The 16013-nt window shown below is 42.8% G+C and overlaps 1 protein-coding gene and 2 long non-coding RNA genes across 5 annotated transcripts; 1 reads left to right on the top strand and 2 right to left on the bottom strand.

Annotated features, from left to right (window-relative positions):
* Positions 1 to 1941: 1941 nt before the first annotated feature.
* LOC113027872 (uncharacterized) lies at positions 1942 to 3901 on the top strand. 3 transcript variants are annotated; one of them, XR_003273154.1, is made up of 4 exons: positions 1942 to 2006; positions 2143 to 2234; positions 3402 to 3635; positions 3711 to 3901. It is a non-coding gene; the product is annotated as an uncharacterized LOC113027872 (long non-coding RNA). The 3 variants fall into 3 exon arrangements; XR_003273152.1 differs by having other exon boundaries at positions 3402 to 3901; XR_003273153.1 differs by having other exon boundaries at positions 1957 to 1987; positions 3402 to 3901.
* Positions 3902 to 4365: 464 nt separating this feature from the next.
* Positions 4366 to 12104, bottom strand: mfsd1l (major facilitator superfamily domain containing 1-like). Its single transcript, XM_026178750.1, has 14 exons — positions 11967 to 12104; positions 11549 to 11649; positions 11344 to 11453; positions 11205 to 11260; positions 10959 to 11102; positions 10703 to 10861; positions 10506 to 10621; positions 10269 to 10369; positions 9975 to 10086; positions 9607 to 9744; positions 9329 to 9468; positions 8419 to 8530; positions 8284 to 8322; positions 4366 to 5019 (listed from the first exon to the last, which is right to left on the bottom strand). The coding sequence occupies exons 1-14, from the start codon at positions 12019 to 12021 to the stop codon at positions 4633 to 4635; spliced, it is 1770 nt and encodes a 589-aa protein (XP_026034535.1). The 5' UTR covers positions 12022 to 12104; the 3' UTR covers positions 4366 to 4632.
* On the bottom strand, positions 5099 to 6053 carry LOC113028462 (uncharacterized). The gene is made up of 3 exons (XR_003273236.1): positions 5532 to 6053; positions 5387 to 5431; positions 5099 to 5294 (listed from the first exon to the last, which is right to left on the bottom strand). It is a non-coding gene; the product is annotated as an uncharacterized LOC113028462 (long non-coding RNA).
* Positions 12105 to 16013: the final 3909 nt, after the last annotated feature.

The following is a 16013-nucleotide window of genomic DNA, read 5'->3' as shown; positions in this document are numbered from 1 at the left end:
GTCTCCATCCAGCATCAAAGCTGCATTGAAATTTCCTTCAATGAAATTTTGGCTCAAAGAAAAACAGTGTTGTTACTGTCAATCTCCAGTTAAAATAAAAGTGTAATTAAACCAAACGAAAGTAATGTACTAATGCTGGTCAAGACATTACCTGTAGCTGAGTGACATTTCCTCCAATTTCTGTTGGTGTCTGCAGTTTCCACTGGGGCTTAGTGTCTACTGCTACCCGACTGCACCACCATCCTCCACATTGCTATGCGTCCATTGGTGGTGCCAGCTGCTAGGATTTCTGAGTGTTGCAGAATTTTTAAAAAAGCAACGAGTTTTGTTTTTTTTAACCTATGCATTTGGAAACATTCAGGAATATGGTGATGGGAAAGAAAAAGGTGGTTTCCATGAAGTCTCCCTCTCGCATCCACCTTCCATACTGCCAAAGCTCCAGACTGTCAATAACAATAATAACAGTAATAGTTAACAGTTAATTTGCCTAGCACTTTCAAAACAGTTACAAAGTGTGTTAAAGAACACAATAAAATCTTAGTTAAAAACTCAAAAGAAAAGTTCAAAGAGTTAAAACATGAAACGGTTTGTTTTCTTTTTGCATTGAGCCAGGCTGCACGGACAGCTAAGAGTGTCTGATGTGCAGAATGCAGGCAGTGACTTGGTTCATAAAAAGTGACCAAATCTGTAACAAGGCTTGTACCCATGTATCGTATACCCAAAAGGTTGTGAGGAGGAGAATGATGATTTATTTCTTTGAATTTGTTATAAGTCTGGCAGCTGAGATTTAAATGAGCTGGAGGTGAAAGATGGACTTCTGGCTGAGATCCCAGTAGAAGGAATTACAATTATTCAAACACAATGAGATAAAAGGATTTAATGGGTGTGATAAATGTGGTTGCACTCACCTGTTCACGGCACCTGATGTTAATGAGCAGAAAGGTAGGGTGAGCATGAGGCGAAACCTTCTGTTGACTGCAGCTTGAGCGCAGCTTGAATCATTTTGATGCATCTTTTGGTTTATGTATACTTCTGCACTAAGTTATGCAATAGGCCAATGTTGAAATTTGGCATAGTAAATGGTGCAGTTATTTGTGCAGTCTGTGCATTTGTTTAATGGTTTGAGGCCGTGTGCCGATTTGTACAGTGGACAGTTGTATGTGGAATAAAAGTAGCAAATAGTACAGAGGTGTATCTCATGGGGCGATCGTGGCTCAAGAGTTGGGAGTTCGCCTTGTAATCGGAAGGTTGCCGGTTCGAGCCCCGGCTTGGACAGTCTCGGTCGTTGTGTCCTTGGGCAAGACACTTCACCCGTTGCCGCCTGGTGGTGGTCAGAGGGCCCGGTGGTGCCAGTGTCCGGCAGCCTCGCCTCTGTCAGTGCGCCCCAGGGTGGCTGTGGCTACATTGTAGCTTGCCATCACCAGTGTGTGAATGTGTGTGTGAATGGGTGGATGACAGGTTGTGTAAAGCGCTTTGGGGTCCTTAGGGACTAGAAAAGCGCTCTACAAATACAGGCCATTTACCATTTACTGTTGCACGTCATCTGTGTCCTCATGTTTAGCCTGCCGCGGCCGTTGGTTGGAGGAGCCGCAATAGTTTGGAAAGGAAGGAAGCAGTAAGGTCAGTTTCCATTCTGGGTTTTCAGCATTAATAAAGAAACCTGCAACAAGGTGAGTAATGTTTGAGGTCCAAAAGAAATCAACACAGAGAAATTTTTACAGTGCTTTTCTACTCTACCTGAACATTCAAAGCGCTCTATACAGGTTGCCTCATTCACACCTGTTCATAGAAGCCCTTTTTCTGTGCTTTCTATCTAACATTCACACACATTCATACTCTGATGAATGCATCAGAGAGTGACTTGGGGTTAATGTCTTGCCCAAGGACAGTTAGCATGCAGTCTGGAGCAGCCAGGGATCGATCCAAAAACCATCTGATTAGTAGATGACCTGCTCCACCTCCTGAGCCACAGCCACCCCTTTCAGAGGTAAAGAATGATTTAGAAAGTAAGTACAGTAATTTTTTGAGGTGATTTGATTAAAAAAAAAATCATTTTTGCTTCTAATTACATAATTAAGGTGTAATTACATCTTCCAACAAATTGATACATAAACGTATCATTTATCTACTAAAAATACATAGGAGCTGGCGTCATGTTGTGGAAGCTGCCATCTTGCCCCACCATCATACACTGGCTGAGATGGGCATCGCTGCGCCGCCTTTTCATGTTTTATGTAAGTGGATTTATACATTACTTTGAATTTAAAGATGTCAAATAGCTCTTTCACACTACATATGACTATTTCACATTTGTACATGTATATTTTGGTGATCTCTTTCTCAGTATGTTTTTCTTCTTATGGAAATAAGCTAATTTTAAACCAGTTAATGTTAGGCTCCAGTGTCCTAAGAAATCACACCTTTCCCCTGATAAACAAATTGATTGGATTCTCACATTGTGTGGGAATTGATTATCAATTACAACTTCAATGAGCCACTTCAAAGAAAGTTTCACCCGCGTGGGCAGCAACAGAAAGTCCAGATGTGGAAACAGAAGGTTTCCACATTAAAATATCGATATTTGAATCATTTTGGGGTAAATTGTAGTTTTTCATTAACAGGAACACAGTGGAAAGAAACTATCATTCAGATTGTCTACATTGGAAAGAACTACTCCCTCTTCCGCCTTTTATAGTCATGTGTGAAATACGGCTGTATAAATGTGTGGCAGCCTGTGGCGTGCGCACTCACAACAATGGCTGAGCGTAACTGGAGTCATGTGCGCACGTATTTTACATCCACAAACAGCCCAGACGTGGTTTGCGATACATGTGGCAAGAAAGTGAGGTGTTGTGGCAACACCACTAACCTTGTCAAACACCTCAAAGTAAATCATATCACAGAATATGACGAGCTTATGTTGAGGCAAACTGAAGAGGAGGAGAAGGACGGGTGCTGCTAGGGTGAGACAGACGTCTCTCAGGGAGTCCTTTAGTGCTGCAGGCAGGCAAGGTGTTCACATAGTGCACAACTTCAGGTTTTTGATTTCTATATGATGAATTCTGCATTATTAAGTGATAAGAACAAGTAATCTGATGTCCTGTAATGATTATGACGCTATAATTTGAGATACAATAAAAGAGTAAAGTTTTTGTACAAAGTATCGGAGCAGTATCGTCGATACCACCCTGAATTTTACTTGGTATGGGATCGGAAAGGAAATCAGTGGTATCACACATCACTAGTGATCAAATGTCAGGCCAAGCTGGAACTGATTCCTGTCTTCTGTAACTTCTACAACACTGTCCAATAGAGACACATGAATGAAATGCAGCGTCATTAAAAACACTGATGATCTTTATTTAAAAATGTAATACATTTACATCTGAATAAACTTTTAGGCATTACGCTGACGGAGGGATGGATGGACCATGAATGCTTTCTCATCCTTCTTGTCATGCACCATGGAAGTGTCTGAGGGGCTTTTCCACTTGGAATGGGGATACTGTGTCCACACTTCAGAGGTGGAGTTTCCAGCATCTCACCTGGGCCTCATCTGCAAACAATCAGCAGGAGGGCTTCTTAAACCAGCGCTGCCTGCTACTCCTCGCCAGTTTGTTCTGCCATCTCCAGTGGTAACTAGGCTTCCCCTCTGCTCCAGTTCTGGCGTGCTCCTTCCCTGTGTTTAACCTTGTTTTCCCTGTGTTTAGGTCTCCTCTGCCAACGTACTCATCCTACCCTCAAACTCCCTTACCCGTCCAGCAACTTCTTCTCCCTCTGTTGCAGAATTCCCGTTGGATTGTTCCCATCAGGAGCCAGGTGTTCAGTCTCTCGATAGCTTTTCCTCTGGTTCCTGCTGTCTGCTGACACTCCTAGCTCGAGCCACGTTCTCCATTCCCTCTCTAAAAGTCTCATAAATAGTTTAACCATGTGCATTGAATCTGCATTTGGGTCTAAGCTTTCTATGCAGGGAAGAAATCATCACAGTGACATCTATTTAATTTTCAATTCAATTTTATTTAAAGAGCGCCAAATGACAGCAACAGTCACCTGAAGGCGCTTTATATTGTAAGATATACTTACAAAGAAAACCCCAACAATCATATGACCCCCTATGAGCAAGCACTTTGGCGACAGTGGGAAGGAAAAACTCCCTTTTAACAGGAAGAAACCTCCAGCAGAACCAGGCTCAGGGAGGGGCGGCCATCTGCTGCGACCGGTTGGGGAGGGGCAAGGAAAATAGTATAAAGACATGGAACAGAGACAGAGGTTAATAACAAGTACCATTCAGTGCAGAGAGGTCTATTAAACATAGTGGGTGAAGAAGAAACACCCAGTGCATCATGGGAATCCCCCGGCAGCCTAATGCTGGGCATACACTGTGCGATTTTTGGCCCATTTTGAGCCGATTTTTCAGTCGTGCGATCGTTTTGGGGATCGTCCCGAGTTTGGCCTTGATCAAACTTCTCACCCCTGCGAGTCAATCCTACAGTTTGATCAGGAGCCGAATAACGCGACTGAAAAATCGCAGCACAGTGTATGCCCAGCTTATTGCAGCATAGAGGATTCAGGATCACCTGAGTAGGCCATCAGATTACTGAAAGGATACTGAAAAAACCCGTCGAAGTAGTCTTAGTCTTCATTGCTGCTGGTCGACTCAATTGAACACCTCTGAAGTTTGCACACAGGCAAGTATTCCTCTTCTTGCTCAAAATCCTCTCGGGAACGCTTCCTCGAGCCTCCAGTTTCGTGTTCAAGCTCTTCGTGCGCATCTTCAAATACTTCAGAGTCATCATCGCTCCATCTCATTCTTTTGTTTGCTCCTAAATCTTCTTCATCCCTCTCTCTAGACCTCTTCCTGGAAACACCTGGCTGAGGGTCCTCTTCTGGGATGTACTGGCGAACATCCATGCGGCCTTCAAATGCCTCCTCATTTTCAATGCCACCAACATCGTCGTCGTCATCGTCATCGTTGCCGTCGCCGTCGCCGCCGTCATCGGCGTCATCGTTGTCGTCATCGTCGTTGTCGTCATCGTCGTTGTCGTTGTCGTCATCGTCGTCGTCGTCATCGTCATCGTCGTTGTCGTCATCGTCGTTGTCGTCGTCGTCGTCGTCGTCGTCGTCGTCGTCGTCGTCGTCCCCGTAAAGGTAATTGTCATATTGTGCCAGTACTGAAGCTATTAGCTCATGTAGATAGCAACAATATTCACGGAGAGCGAGATACAGATCGTTCAGGAAGCCATTAGCAGGTTCCTGATCTCCATTTGCCAACATTCGTGGGTTAACCTGTTGGCCTGCAAGATCATTAAATCTTTTAATTAACATCCATAACTATCTGCTGAAAATCTGTTTTTCATCAATTTCAAGACTGAGTACATGTGCTTACCGTTTTGGTTATTTTGTGGTCCGTCTCCACTTGCACTCATTTTGACTACAAGGAACACAAAACAACAATGATCACTAAACCTCAACCCAGAATGTTCAGAGAATTTGCTTTTTTTGTGATGACTTTAGGCTGCGTCCAAACGTACACGGCTATGTTTGAAAACGGACGATTTTCCTTTTTCGTTTAAAAAAAAATAAAAATCCAGTCCACATGTGCAGTTTTGAAAAAATATCTCCTTCCACATCTAAACACTAAAAACAAAGTGAAACGCTGTCAAGAACACGCCAAATCTTAACCGTGTAGAAATGTTGGCCAATCAGAAGTCTAGAAGCCTGGGTGGGAAAACCTCATAAAACCTTACGTACTTCTGAGAAGTTTTAGTCTTTTTCTGGAAAAGCAGCTAATTTTGTGTTACTTTCACGTGCCTTCATCGTTTCAAATGTTAATAACTAAAGACAGACTCACAACTTTGGAATGGACTAAATGCATACAGCATACATAAATGTCATTTTTTTAAATTACATTTCTTCCAAACCGACGTCAGGATTTGGGTTGGGAGAGCGTCTGTGTTGAATGTAGAATCCACGTCTGATGTAAGCGTGTAAAAACTGCAGATACTAAGATTAACAGACACAGTATGTTGTCTACATCTGCCATTGTAGAAATTGATCTCACATAAACAATAACGTGGCCACAGTGTGACTTCAACAGCGGCGCACACTTTTGACATTGCCTGAGTAAATGTCCATTTTCCTCGTCCACACCTAAACACAAAAATGTGCTTTTTAAAAATCTCACCTTTCAGTGACTCAATCTGCTGTTTAGGTGTGGACGAAAGGCCCAAATGCAGAGACAAAGCTGCGCTTTCAAAATTAGCCGTGTACATGTGCACGTAGGCTCAGTTTCTCAGAAATTCTAATAGTTTGTTTGAGAACAAAACTTACGTCTTCTCTATTTTCCTAAATGAACAAAATAATCTGAGAAATAATCGTGTTAAAAAGAGCTTCTGTCACTCTAAGATATGATTAAGAACATTTTCTAATTTATGTATCATTTGTCAAATATTACATCAGCTGACAAATAGTTAAGTCTTCATTTGTTTTCCTGAATAATAGATCCACATCATCCTCTCTATGATGGCAGGATGGTACGGCGCAGAGCGGATGTGTTTGACTCCATTAGCTTTCAGGAACACCCTGAATTCCTCAGAACAGAACTGCGGTCCGTTATCACTCACCAGGACGTGGGGAATGCCATGGCGACTAAAGAGACCCCGTAGCACTTGTATGGTTTTACCAGCTGTGGTGCTATCCATAATATGCACTTCAGGCCACTTGGAATGTGCATCTACCACCACCAGGTACATGTGACTTTCAAATGGACCCGCAAAATCCACATGGATCCGTTCCCATGGACAGGAAGGCCACAGCCAAGGGTGTAAAGGCGCTAACCCAGGCTCTTTTTGCACACGCTGACAAGAGTGGCAGGCTTTAGCTTGAAGCTCAATTTGAGAATCAATGCCAGGCCACCAAACATAGCTGCGAGCTAAGGGTGGCCTTTTGTTGTGGGCAGTCTGAGGTACACCTGTGCACTACTCATGATGTCAGATCAGCATCCTGATGTGGCCACACCTGTGAGGTGGGATGGATTATCTCAATATAGCAGATGTGCCCACTACCACACATTTGGACTGATTTGTGACCACTGTTTGGGAGGGATGGTTATATTGTGTATCTGGAATGAATTTTAGGTCTCTACGTCCATCCCATGGGGAATGGGAGCAAAAACAAAAGTGTTGCGTTTATATTTTTGTTCAGTGTATATAACATGATTTAGTAACAGCAGTAATGTCCACACAGTTATTCATGGCAGTAGTTATTATAGCTATTTCAGCAGAGATAAAATGTGTTTTAAAATTGAATTATCTACTTATGTCCTGTAGATAAAGTCAAATAAATGAAAATCTGTCATTTAATAACCTGAGTGAAATCAACCTGTGGTAATGAGTTAAATATTGCTTAAAAACAAACAAACAAGCAGACACATACCTAAGTAGATGGTAGTTACTCATTCACTGCATGTGAAGACGAATAACATGACATCGAAGAAAATCCACGCTTACAAAATGACTTCAGAAGCATTCAGGAACACTTTGACTTAAAGAACATTGAAGTAGAAGACCTTTTGATTTGGCAGGACTCTTCACATGCTTTTCTTGCAAGAAGTATCTCAGTCAGGGAGGCGACCAAGGACCTGAGGTTGACTTTAATGGTAGTTCTGTTATCTCTGACATGAGAAATACTGCTGACCACCATTTCAGCAGCACCTTACTCAGTCCCTTTATAGTAGTGATGCTTAGATTCATTCACTGAATTCCAACATTATACTGTCTAGTGTAAAGACAGTATAAATGGTATATTTGCCCAAAATGAATTTGGTAAGAGAGCTTTTGTTCATTTAGCACCCTTAGCTTGGAACAAACTGCAGAACGAATGGAAAATGACCGAGTTCATTACATTAAGTGCTTTTAAATCTAAACTACAAATCTTTGAGGCCACATCTGTAACATGCAGCTGTTTCAATTAGATTGATTGTCATTTTAAACAGTTCTTGAAGGACAATTCAGTAGAATTGTCCTTCAAGAACTTTTTACTTGCCTACTTTGAGTACATTTCAGAGCCTGTACTTTTTCTCTCTTGCTTAGGTAAAAAAATTGCTTCAGTAGTTCAACTTTTAATTGAGTATTTTATTTTAACCCAGGTATCTGTACTTCTACTTTACTAAAGAAAGTGTGCACTTTTTCCTTTCTGTTCATTTGGCTCTTCCTCTCCTCTGCCTGGGTGAGCGGCTTTCACTTCAAGTTTCTCTGCGCCCGAGTTCTTGGAGCCTTCTTGTGCCTGCCCTGACTTCTTGGTTGTCTTGTTGAGGATCCCGTCCTGTAAGGGTGGGGGGCATCATTAACTTTCTGCTGATAGTGTTTCGAGAAAATAAAGTCATGAGGTAACCAAATGAGGTAGCCTCAGATGTCTGACCTGTCTGTGATCAACAACGTTAAGCAGCACTGAGGTCACAATGCAGCTGATGGTGTTGGCCAACATGAAGATCATCATCCTCTGCCAACGCCACAGCGGGATCTTAGTTTCACTGCAACACAAATGGAGAAACTGCAGAGCTAAACAAGACTGGAAGGACAATTAGTGCTGTACAAAAAGGTAGAATTGTGTGTGGGATTTCCCATGTACCCTTGAATGCACCATAGGTGTGCATGTGGGCAGCTTCATCTCAGAGACAAACAGCAGCTAAACAACTGACAGTGCGTGTGCTCATGAGACCGTATGTTTAAAGAGGTACTTCACTTAGTCATGTTTTTGTTTAGCCATGTTTAGCGTGTTTGATGACATATGAGCAGTTCTTTGTGCTTCTGTTTAAATGAGGTTCTGCATAAGTGGCAGTTCGCTAACATAACAGATTTTATTACTGACTAGCTTCTAGCAGAGAGATTTGTTGTTTCTGTGCTCTGTGTACTGGATGTTAAATAGTGTGAAGTTGCTTTCATTGCATAGCTGTATGTGTGTTAATTCATATTATCTGACTTTAGGTTTACATAACCAGTCTGAAGTAATATGCCAGCTTATTTATTTATATACTGCATTTGAGTACAGCTCAGCTGTATCTTTATGTGTATGATGTAATTTGAAGTGTAACTGGTTTGCATTATTATGCTTTGTACACACACACACACACACACACACACACACACACACACACACTTCTCAATTTTAAATATGAAGAACGACAACTTGGACTCTGCTGTTTTGTTCCACACTCATGTGAACATTAACAAATGTTCTGACCCGACACTCTGAAGCGATTGCTGCAGCTTTCATGGTACCTTCTAAACAAGTGCACTGCAATGAGATTCTAATGTCAGGTTCTCCCCACCTGGACTTGGTGCCTAGTATCTGTCCAACAATGAGATTGGAGATCCCGATCCCAATCATCTGTACGGAGGTGGCCAGGCCCATGGCAGTTCCCAGAGTTGCCTGAGGTATGACAAGGGGAATAGACGGCCACATGCTGGCCTGGAATGCCACACAGGCAGCAACAAGTTTAACATACTAGAAAATACATTAATTCATTGTAATAATTTACCATTTTAACTCTGACGTCTAAGATTTTATTTATCAAAAATGAATTAAAAAAAAAAAATCCGCACTCACAGCAGCAAAGGAGTAGGTGACTCCCAGCCATATGGTTGAAACCAGAGGAGGGACAAAAGTGAAAGCCAGGAGTCCAAACACGGGCAGCGTGAAGACGGCGCTCGCCAATGCAAAAACTCCCCGCAGACCCACATAATCCTGGAACGCATGACAGCGAGAGTGTTTCAAGATTCCTCCTGTACCTGATGAAGGTTTATTCCTATTAAAAGGGAGTTTTTCTTCCCACTGTCACAAAGTCCTTGCTCATGGGGGGTCTTAGCATACCATATAAAGCACCCTACAGGGACAGTTGTTTTGATCTGGTGCAGTATGAATAAAATTGAATTGAAGACAGGAATAAGATTTGGGTTTAAATTAAAGATACGTACAATGAGAATGCCCACGATGGCTGAGAGGACCACTAAGCTGTCATAGACTGCTCCCACAATATAAGCTGCCTCCTCCTGGCTGTAGTAGCTGTACTTATCCTGGATGAACTTGCTGGGATATGGAAAAAAAAAAGAAAAAAGAAGAAGACAGATGTAAATGTTTGTGACACTAGTATCACTTGCAATACGTGCTGTTGTATTTAGAGGAATGCAGGTTTAAGTTTCACGGATGACTCTGAAAGCAGCTCTGCATGTACAAGTCTTTATGCTCACACTTTATGTTGAGAACTCTACCTTGCATCAGCAATGAAGGGGAAGACGCCGTTGTAGAAGAACATGATGGTGAGAACCAGCAGCCAGTATCTTACTGACAGGAGCTTCACATCCTGAATCCTCTACACATAAAAACACACAACAATAAATGATGCTCCACACACAGATCACTAGTGTGTCCATAATACTGAAAAATTAAGGTTTTAATCTTCAGTGTTATGTATGCATGTTGTTATTATTAAAGGATATTGATCGTACCACTTTGCGAGACTCTTCTTGGATGGCTCCATCGAGACCCAGCTGTCTCATTCCAATCTTGTCCAAGGTGCTGACAATGACAGCGGAAGTGAAGCCCAGCACACACAACAGTGCGCCTAAGAAACAATAACATAAGAAACCCAGGTCACATGGCACCACACCATAAGCCTTGAGATTTCTACACACTCGTCACCTACCACCCCAGAGTGTCCACTGCATGCCATATTTTTCTTCAAACTTCTGCGTGAGGAAGAAGTTCAACACCGAGCCCAGCCGCGAGAGGGCCACGGTCAGGCTGAAAGCCAAAGCCAACTCCTTCCCTTTGAACCAGAAGGCTGTGATGCGTTTCTGAACAACTAATGAAGAAGGAGAAAGGTAACTGAGTGGTTAAGAAATGCTCCTCAAAGGCGATGCTGCAGAGAATATTTGTTCATATCCATGAAGAGAACTTACTAGTCAGAGATCCATTGCCTGATCCAAACAGCAGACGGCCGGTGAGCATTAGCGGCAGCAAGTAGGGAGATCCCTTGAAGTGGGAGCCGAGAGCAAACAGCGATAAGCCCAAAACACAGAGAAAAGAGAAGAGAAACACACCGACTGCAAAGAGGAGCAAAAGAAATGGTTGTACCATCATTTTACTGTCAGTAGATTAAAAATAACTGCAGACCATGCAGAGAGAAAACATAAAACAAAACTTACAGCGATTTCCTAATTTGTCAATCAGGAATCCAGCCAGGATCACCACTACTGCATTCCTGTTGATAACAGAGAGAAGCTTCTCATTGATAAGCCACTTTTCTGCATTTTCACAGTGAAATCAATGCATTAACGTGCTTACGTCCAAGCATAGATGGCATAGAGAAGATTGTACTGCTGAGGGGTCATCCCCAGTCCCTCCACACAGTCCACTGTCCCATTGATCACCGTCGCATTGGGACACGTCAGGTTCTGTCAAACATTAAAAACAACATCAGTCTTTCCCTGCTGATAATCAAGTCGTGCAATATTGATGCGATCTGTAAGCAGCGCTGCCTCTTGCTCACCCCTTGGAACTGATCCTGTAACACACTGGGAATGTCGAAGCAAAAGTAGGACCCAAAGGTCAGCAGACAGTTAAAGAAGAGCACCACAAAGCGATAGTATGCTGCAAGACAGTGAAGCACAATAAAGAAAGGGCAACATCAGGTGATTTAAAAAGGCAACAGCCTCAGATCAATATAACAAATACTTGTCTTTATGTCTGAGGACATTTTTGGCTTTCAACAAAGCGCTATTGTGCGTTTTGGTTTTTAGCTTGTTTTTAAGGAGAAAAAAGTATGTAATTCTGTAATCCCAGTGGAAGTATAAAATGCTGAGATTTTAGGGAAGCGCGTTCAGGGTCACAAGCAGAGGTCTGGTTCGTATCAGTAATCTGTGCTGACTTGCTGTGTTTTTAATAATTAACTTTGCAGTGAGACGTACCTTTTTCCGCCGGCTGCGCCATCGTTTTCGTTGTAGAAACAGCGTCAAAAATCATATCCTTCACTGTCGTTTACATGAACAGAGTGAGCGGCCGCTTCTTCTGTGGCTGATACTGGGAAACTCATATCTTAAAACCACCTGGACAGAAACGTATGTGTTTGTTGCTAAGTAACTTACAGGTGTCCTAGAGAAATAAAACATTATATAAATTACAATCAGGGTTCTGTACTGCTCATTGGACTGATTATAGTTTGATGTTGGCCATTTATTTTTGTAAGTACATTTAAACAACTTAATACCCAAATTTGCAGTACAGTACAGTATGTGACAGTATTGATTGAAACATCAATTAGTTATTTTCTAATAGAACTACAAGCTTTTGAACAGGTCGCTCAACTACGTGAGGTTTGTGTGCTGTTCCCTGCTTCTTTATTAAGCCCCGATCGCCAACTTGAAGCTTGACTCTGCGGACCAAACCGTCATCTTCTTCTGGAGCTTCAACCACTCGAGCCAGTTGCCACTGATTTCTGGGAAGCATGTCTTCTTTGATAATGACTATGTCATTGACTTTAAGATTTCGACGTGGTAGGTGCCATTTCTGTCTCATAGATATGTTCAGAAGGTACTCTCTTTTCCATCTACTCCAAAACTGCTCAGTGAGATACTGGACTCTGCGCCAACGTTTCCTTGCATATAAGTCCTCTTTCACAAACTTTCCTGGTGGAGGCAGTGCAACCTTTGATTTTAGTCTTTCCAACCCATCTTTCCAGTCCTCCCACCGTGAGCGTAAGTTGTCAGGAAGGGGGTCATCCCATTCAATGCCTCTGCGACACAGTTCCTGTAGGATACCTTTGCCTCTTAAAGTGAAGGGAGCTACGAACCCTAGTGGGTCGTACAGGGATGAGATCACTGACAGTATGCTCCGGCGAGTAGGAGGTTGGTCCTTAGTGTTTATTTTGAAACTGAAAGTGTCATTTTTGATTGACCACTGGATGCCGAGCACATGGCCTTCAGCTGTTGTGTCAGGTTTGAGATCAAGCAGTTCTGTGGTGTCTGCTCTGTCTGAGGGTTCCAGCTGGGAAAGCGCATCACTTTTGAACTTGTGCAAATGTAGACCGCCAAGTCTACAAAGTGCTTGTGTTTCGGTGATGAGTTCTTGTGCCTCTTTAACTGATGGGACACTAGTTAGACCATCGTCTACATAAAAGTTCTGTTCAACAAACTCTGAGGCCTTAGGATAGTCTGCTGTGTACTGTTGTGCCAAATATTTCAGGCCGAAATTAGCACATCCAGGGGATGAACTGGCACCGAATAGATGTACAGCCATTCTGTATTCTCTGGGTTCTTTGTCTAATTGTCCATCCTGCCACCACAGAAATCTCAGATAGTTGCGCATGTCTGGACAAACAGAGAACTGGTGGAACATTCTCTCGATATCACAGATTATGGCTACATTTTCCTTTCTGAAACGACAGAGTACCCCCACCAATGAGTTGATCATATCTGGACCTGTGAGAAGAGTGTCGTTTAATGAGACACCGAGAAATTTTGCTGAACAGTCAAAGACAACTCTTAGCTTGGCTGGTTTTTTCGGGTGATATACCCCATGGTGTGGGATGTACCATGCAGTCTTGCCTTCAGACAAAGGAGGTGCTAATTCTGCATCACCACTGCTGATAATGTCTCTCATAAAGGAACAGTAATGTTCATGATACTGTTTATCAGCCTTTAGCCTTTTCTTCAGGTGTTGCAGTCGGACTGTGGCTAACTTCTTATTGTTGGGAAGCGCTGGTGGATCATTGCCCTTGAAGGGAAGCGGCATCTCATAGTGCCCATCTGATCTTTGTTTTATTGTATCACTGAGGATTTGTATGAAGCGAACATCATCCTGTGATACATACTTATCCTCATAGTTTCTCTCATTAAAGTCAGTCTCTAGGACTTTGAGTACTTCTGTGGCTGATGGTATGGGCATTTCTTTGACTGTGATCCTGTGCACATAACTCTGGTTACCTTCTCTGTCTAGGTGAGGATTACCAGAACCAATAATACTCCATCCTAGTAGGGTTCTTTGTGCGAAAGGTTCGTTTATTTTGCCTGTGACGATCTCTAGGGGGGCTAGGGCTGATGGGCAGTCATAACCAATCAATAGACCTACTTCACAGTTCTGTAATGGCTGTAACTTGTTAGCTAAGCCTTCAAGGTGTGGCCACTGAAGTGCAGTTTCCTTGGTAGGGATATGAGACTTGTCAACTGGGATAAAGTCACGAGAGTAGACGTGTTCTATTCGGACACGAGTCTCAGAATCAAACCCACGCACCTGTAAGTTGTTGGCAAGTTTACTTGCAACGACTGTGTCGACAGAAGTCATGGTGCTAAGCTTTAACTGCACTGGTTGGGCGTCTACATTTAGTTCTGAGGCCAAATCCTCTAAAATAAAGGATGAGTCACTCTGGGTGTCAAGCAGGGCATATGTAAGTATTTCTTTCTCAGGCTCAGATGCAACTGACACAAATACTGGTACTATGCTGGATGTGGAAGATAGTTTCCTTGTTAGTACATGAGTCATAACATTATGCACTTCCTTGTTTGCACCTTCATCTGGGGATTTAGAATCCTCAGTTTTCTTTTCTTTAGGTTCATTCACTCTTTCTGTGTGTAGACAGGTGGGGTGACGCCGACCACACTTACTACAGGAGTGACGTCCTCTGCATTCTTTGGTTACATGACCCCTCCTCAAACACCCAAAGCAGAGATGATTTTCTTGAATGAAAACTTTCTTGTCATCACTAGTTTTCGCTGCAAAAGCAGGACACTTAGCTATGCCGTGCGATTCTTCTTTGCAAAACAAACATGGGGGTTTAGGTCTAGAAGTAGATACTGGGATTGGTGGAGACTTTGGTTGGATGGTAGTACTGAGTGCCTTCGCTCTTTTAACATGCCGCTCTTCTGATGCCCTTTCGTTTATTAGGAATGGTGAGGCAACAGGATTGCAAACTACTTTAGCTTCATTTTGTATGAACTTTGTAAAGCGAGCGAAGTTGGGGTAGTCTTGGCTTTTGTCTAGCTCCTCCACCACAATGCTGCACTATCCACTCAGGCAGTTTTCTTAGAAGCTTGTGATTTTCCTCACAATCATTAAGGATCTCTAGGCCTTTGACTTGAGGGATAGCCTCTGCACAGCTTTGGAGAAAATCTGCCAACTCCCTCAGTGCTTTAGGATCATTGGCAGCTATTTTAGGCCATTTTGTGAGTTTAGCCCTAAAGGCTCTTTGGATAACAAATGGGCTGCCATACCTTTCCTCTAAAACGCTCCAAATGCCTGCGTATGCCTGCTCACTGTTGCGGAAGAAATATCCCTCTACTGCCTTTCGTGCTTCACCTGCAAGATAGCTCTTTAGATACAACATTTTCTCACACACAGGTAAAGGTTTGTCACCAATTAGTGCCATAAAGGATACCTTCCAATCCATAAACTTTAGGGGGTCGCCACTAAAGATGGTGGGCTCAGGTACAGGAAGCCTGTTTAGGGTAAGAGAGCTAGCGAGGGCTTGAACTAAGCTAAGTTCTTCACGTTCTGGAGTAGTATTGTGAGGTCTAAATTAGGGCTGCCACGATTTGTCGACTAGTCACGATTACGTCGACTATCAAAATCGTCGACGACTGATTTAATAGTCGACGCGTCGTTTGAAGCTTTGTAAGATCCCAAAAGACGCAGGAATAAGTAGCAGGATTTAAGAGTGTAATAACGGACTGAAACAGAAGATGGCAGCACTGCATGTACAAGGATGCCAGCTGCCGTTAAACCCCGAAGAAGAAGAAGCAGAAGCAGCTGTGTCCCAGAATTCATAGCGCGGCCCAGCTCAGTTTCCAACAATGGCGGCAGCTAGTTAGTTTTAATATTACTCTTATTATTCTTTCTGGGTCACAAAATAAACGTTTAACATATTTTCAGCCGAGAATGTAGCTGTGTAAACCTCAAATATCGGCTCAGTTTATCAGGACACCACATATTTTCAAAAGCGCTCCGACGTTTTCGGAGACGTC

This window comes from Astatotilapia calliptera, chromosome 8 (genome assembly GCF_900246225.1).
Source record: "Astatotilapia calliptera chromosome 8, fAstCal1.2, whole genome shotgun sequence".
NCBI classification, from domain to species: Eukaryota; Metazoa; Chordata; class Actinopteri; order Cichliformes; family Cichlidae; genus Astatotilapia; species Astatotilapia calliptera.
The sequence above is the reverse complement of the archived record's forward strand: the minus strand, read 5'-3'. Positions and strand labels throughout refer to the sequence as shown.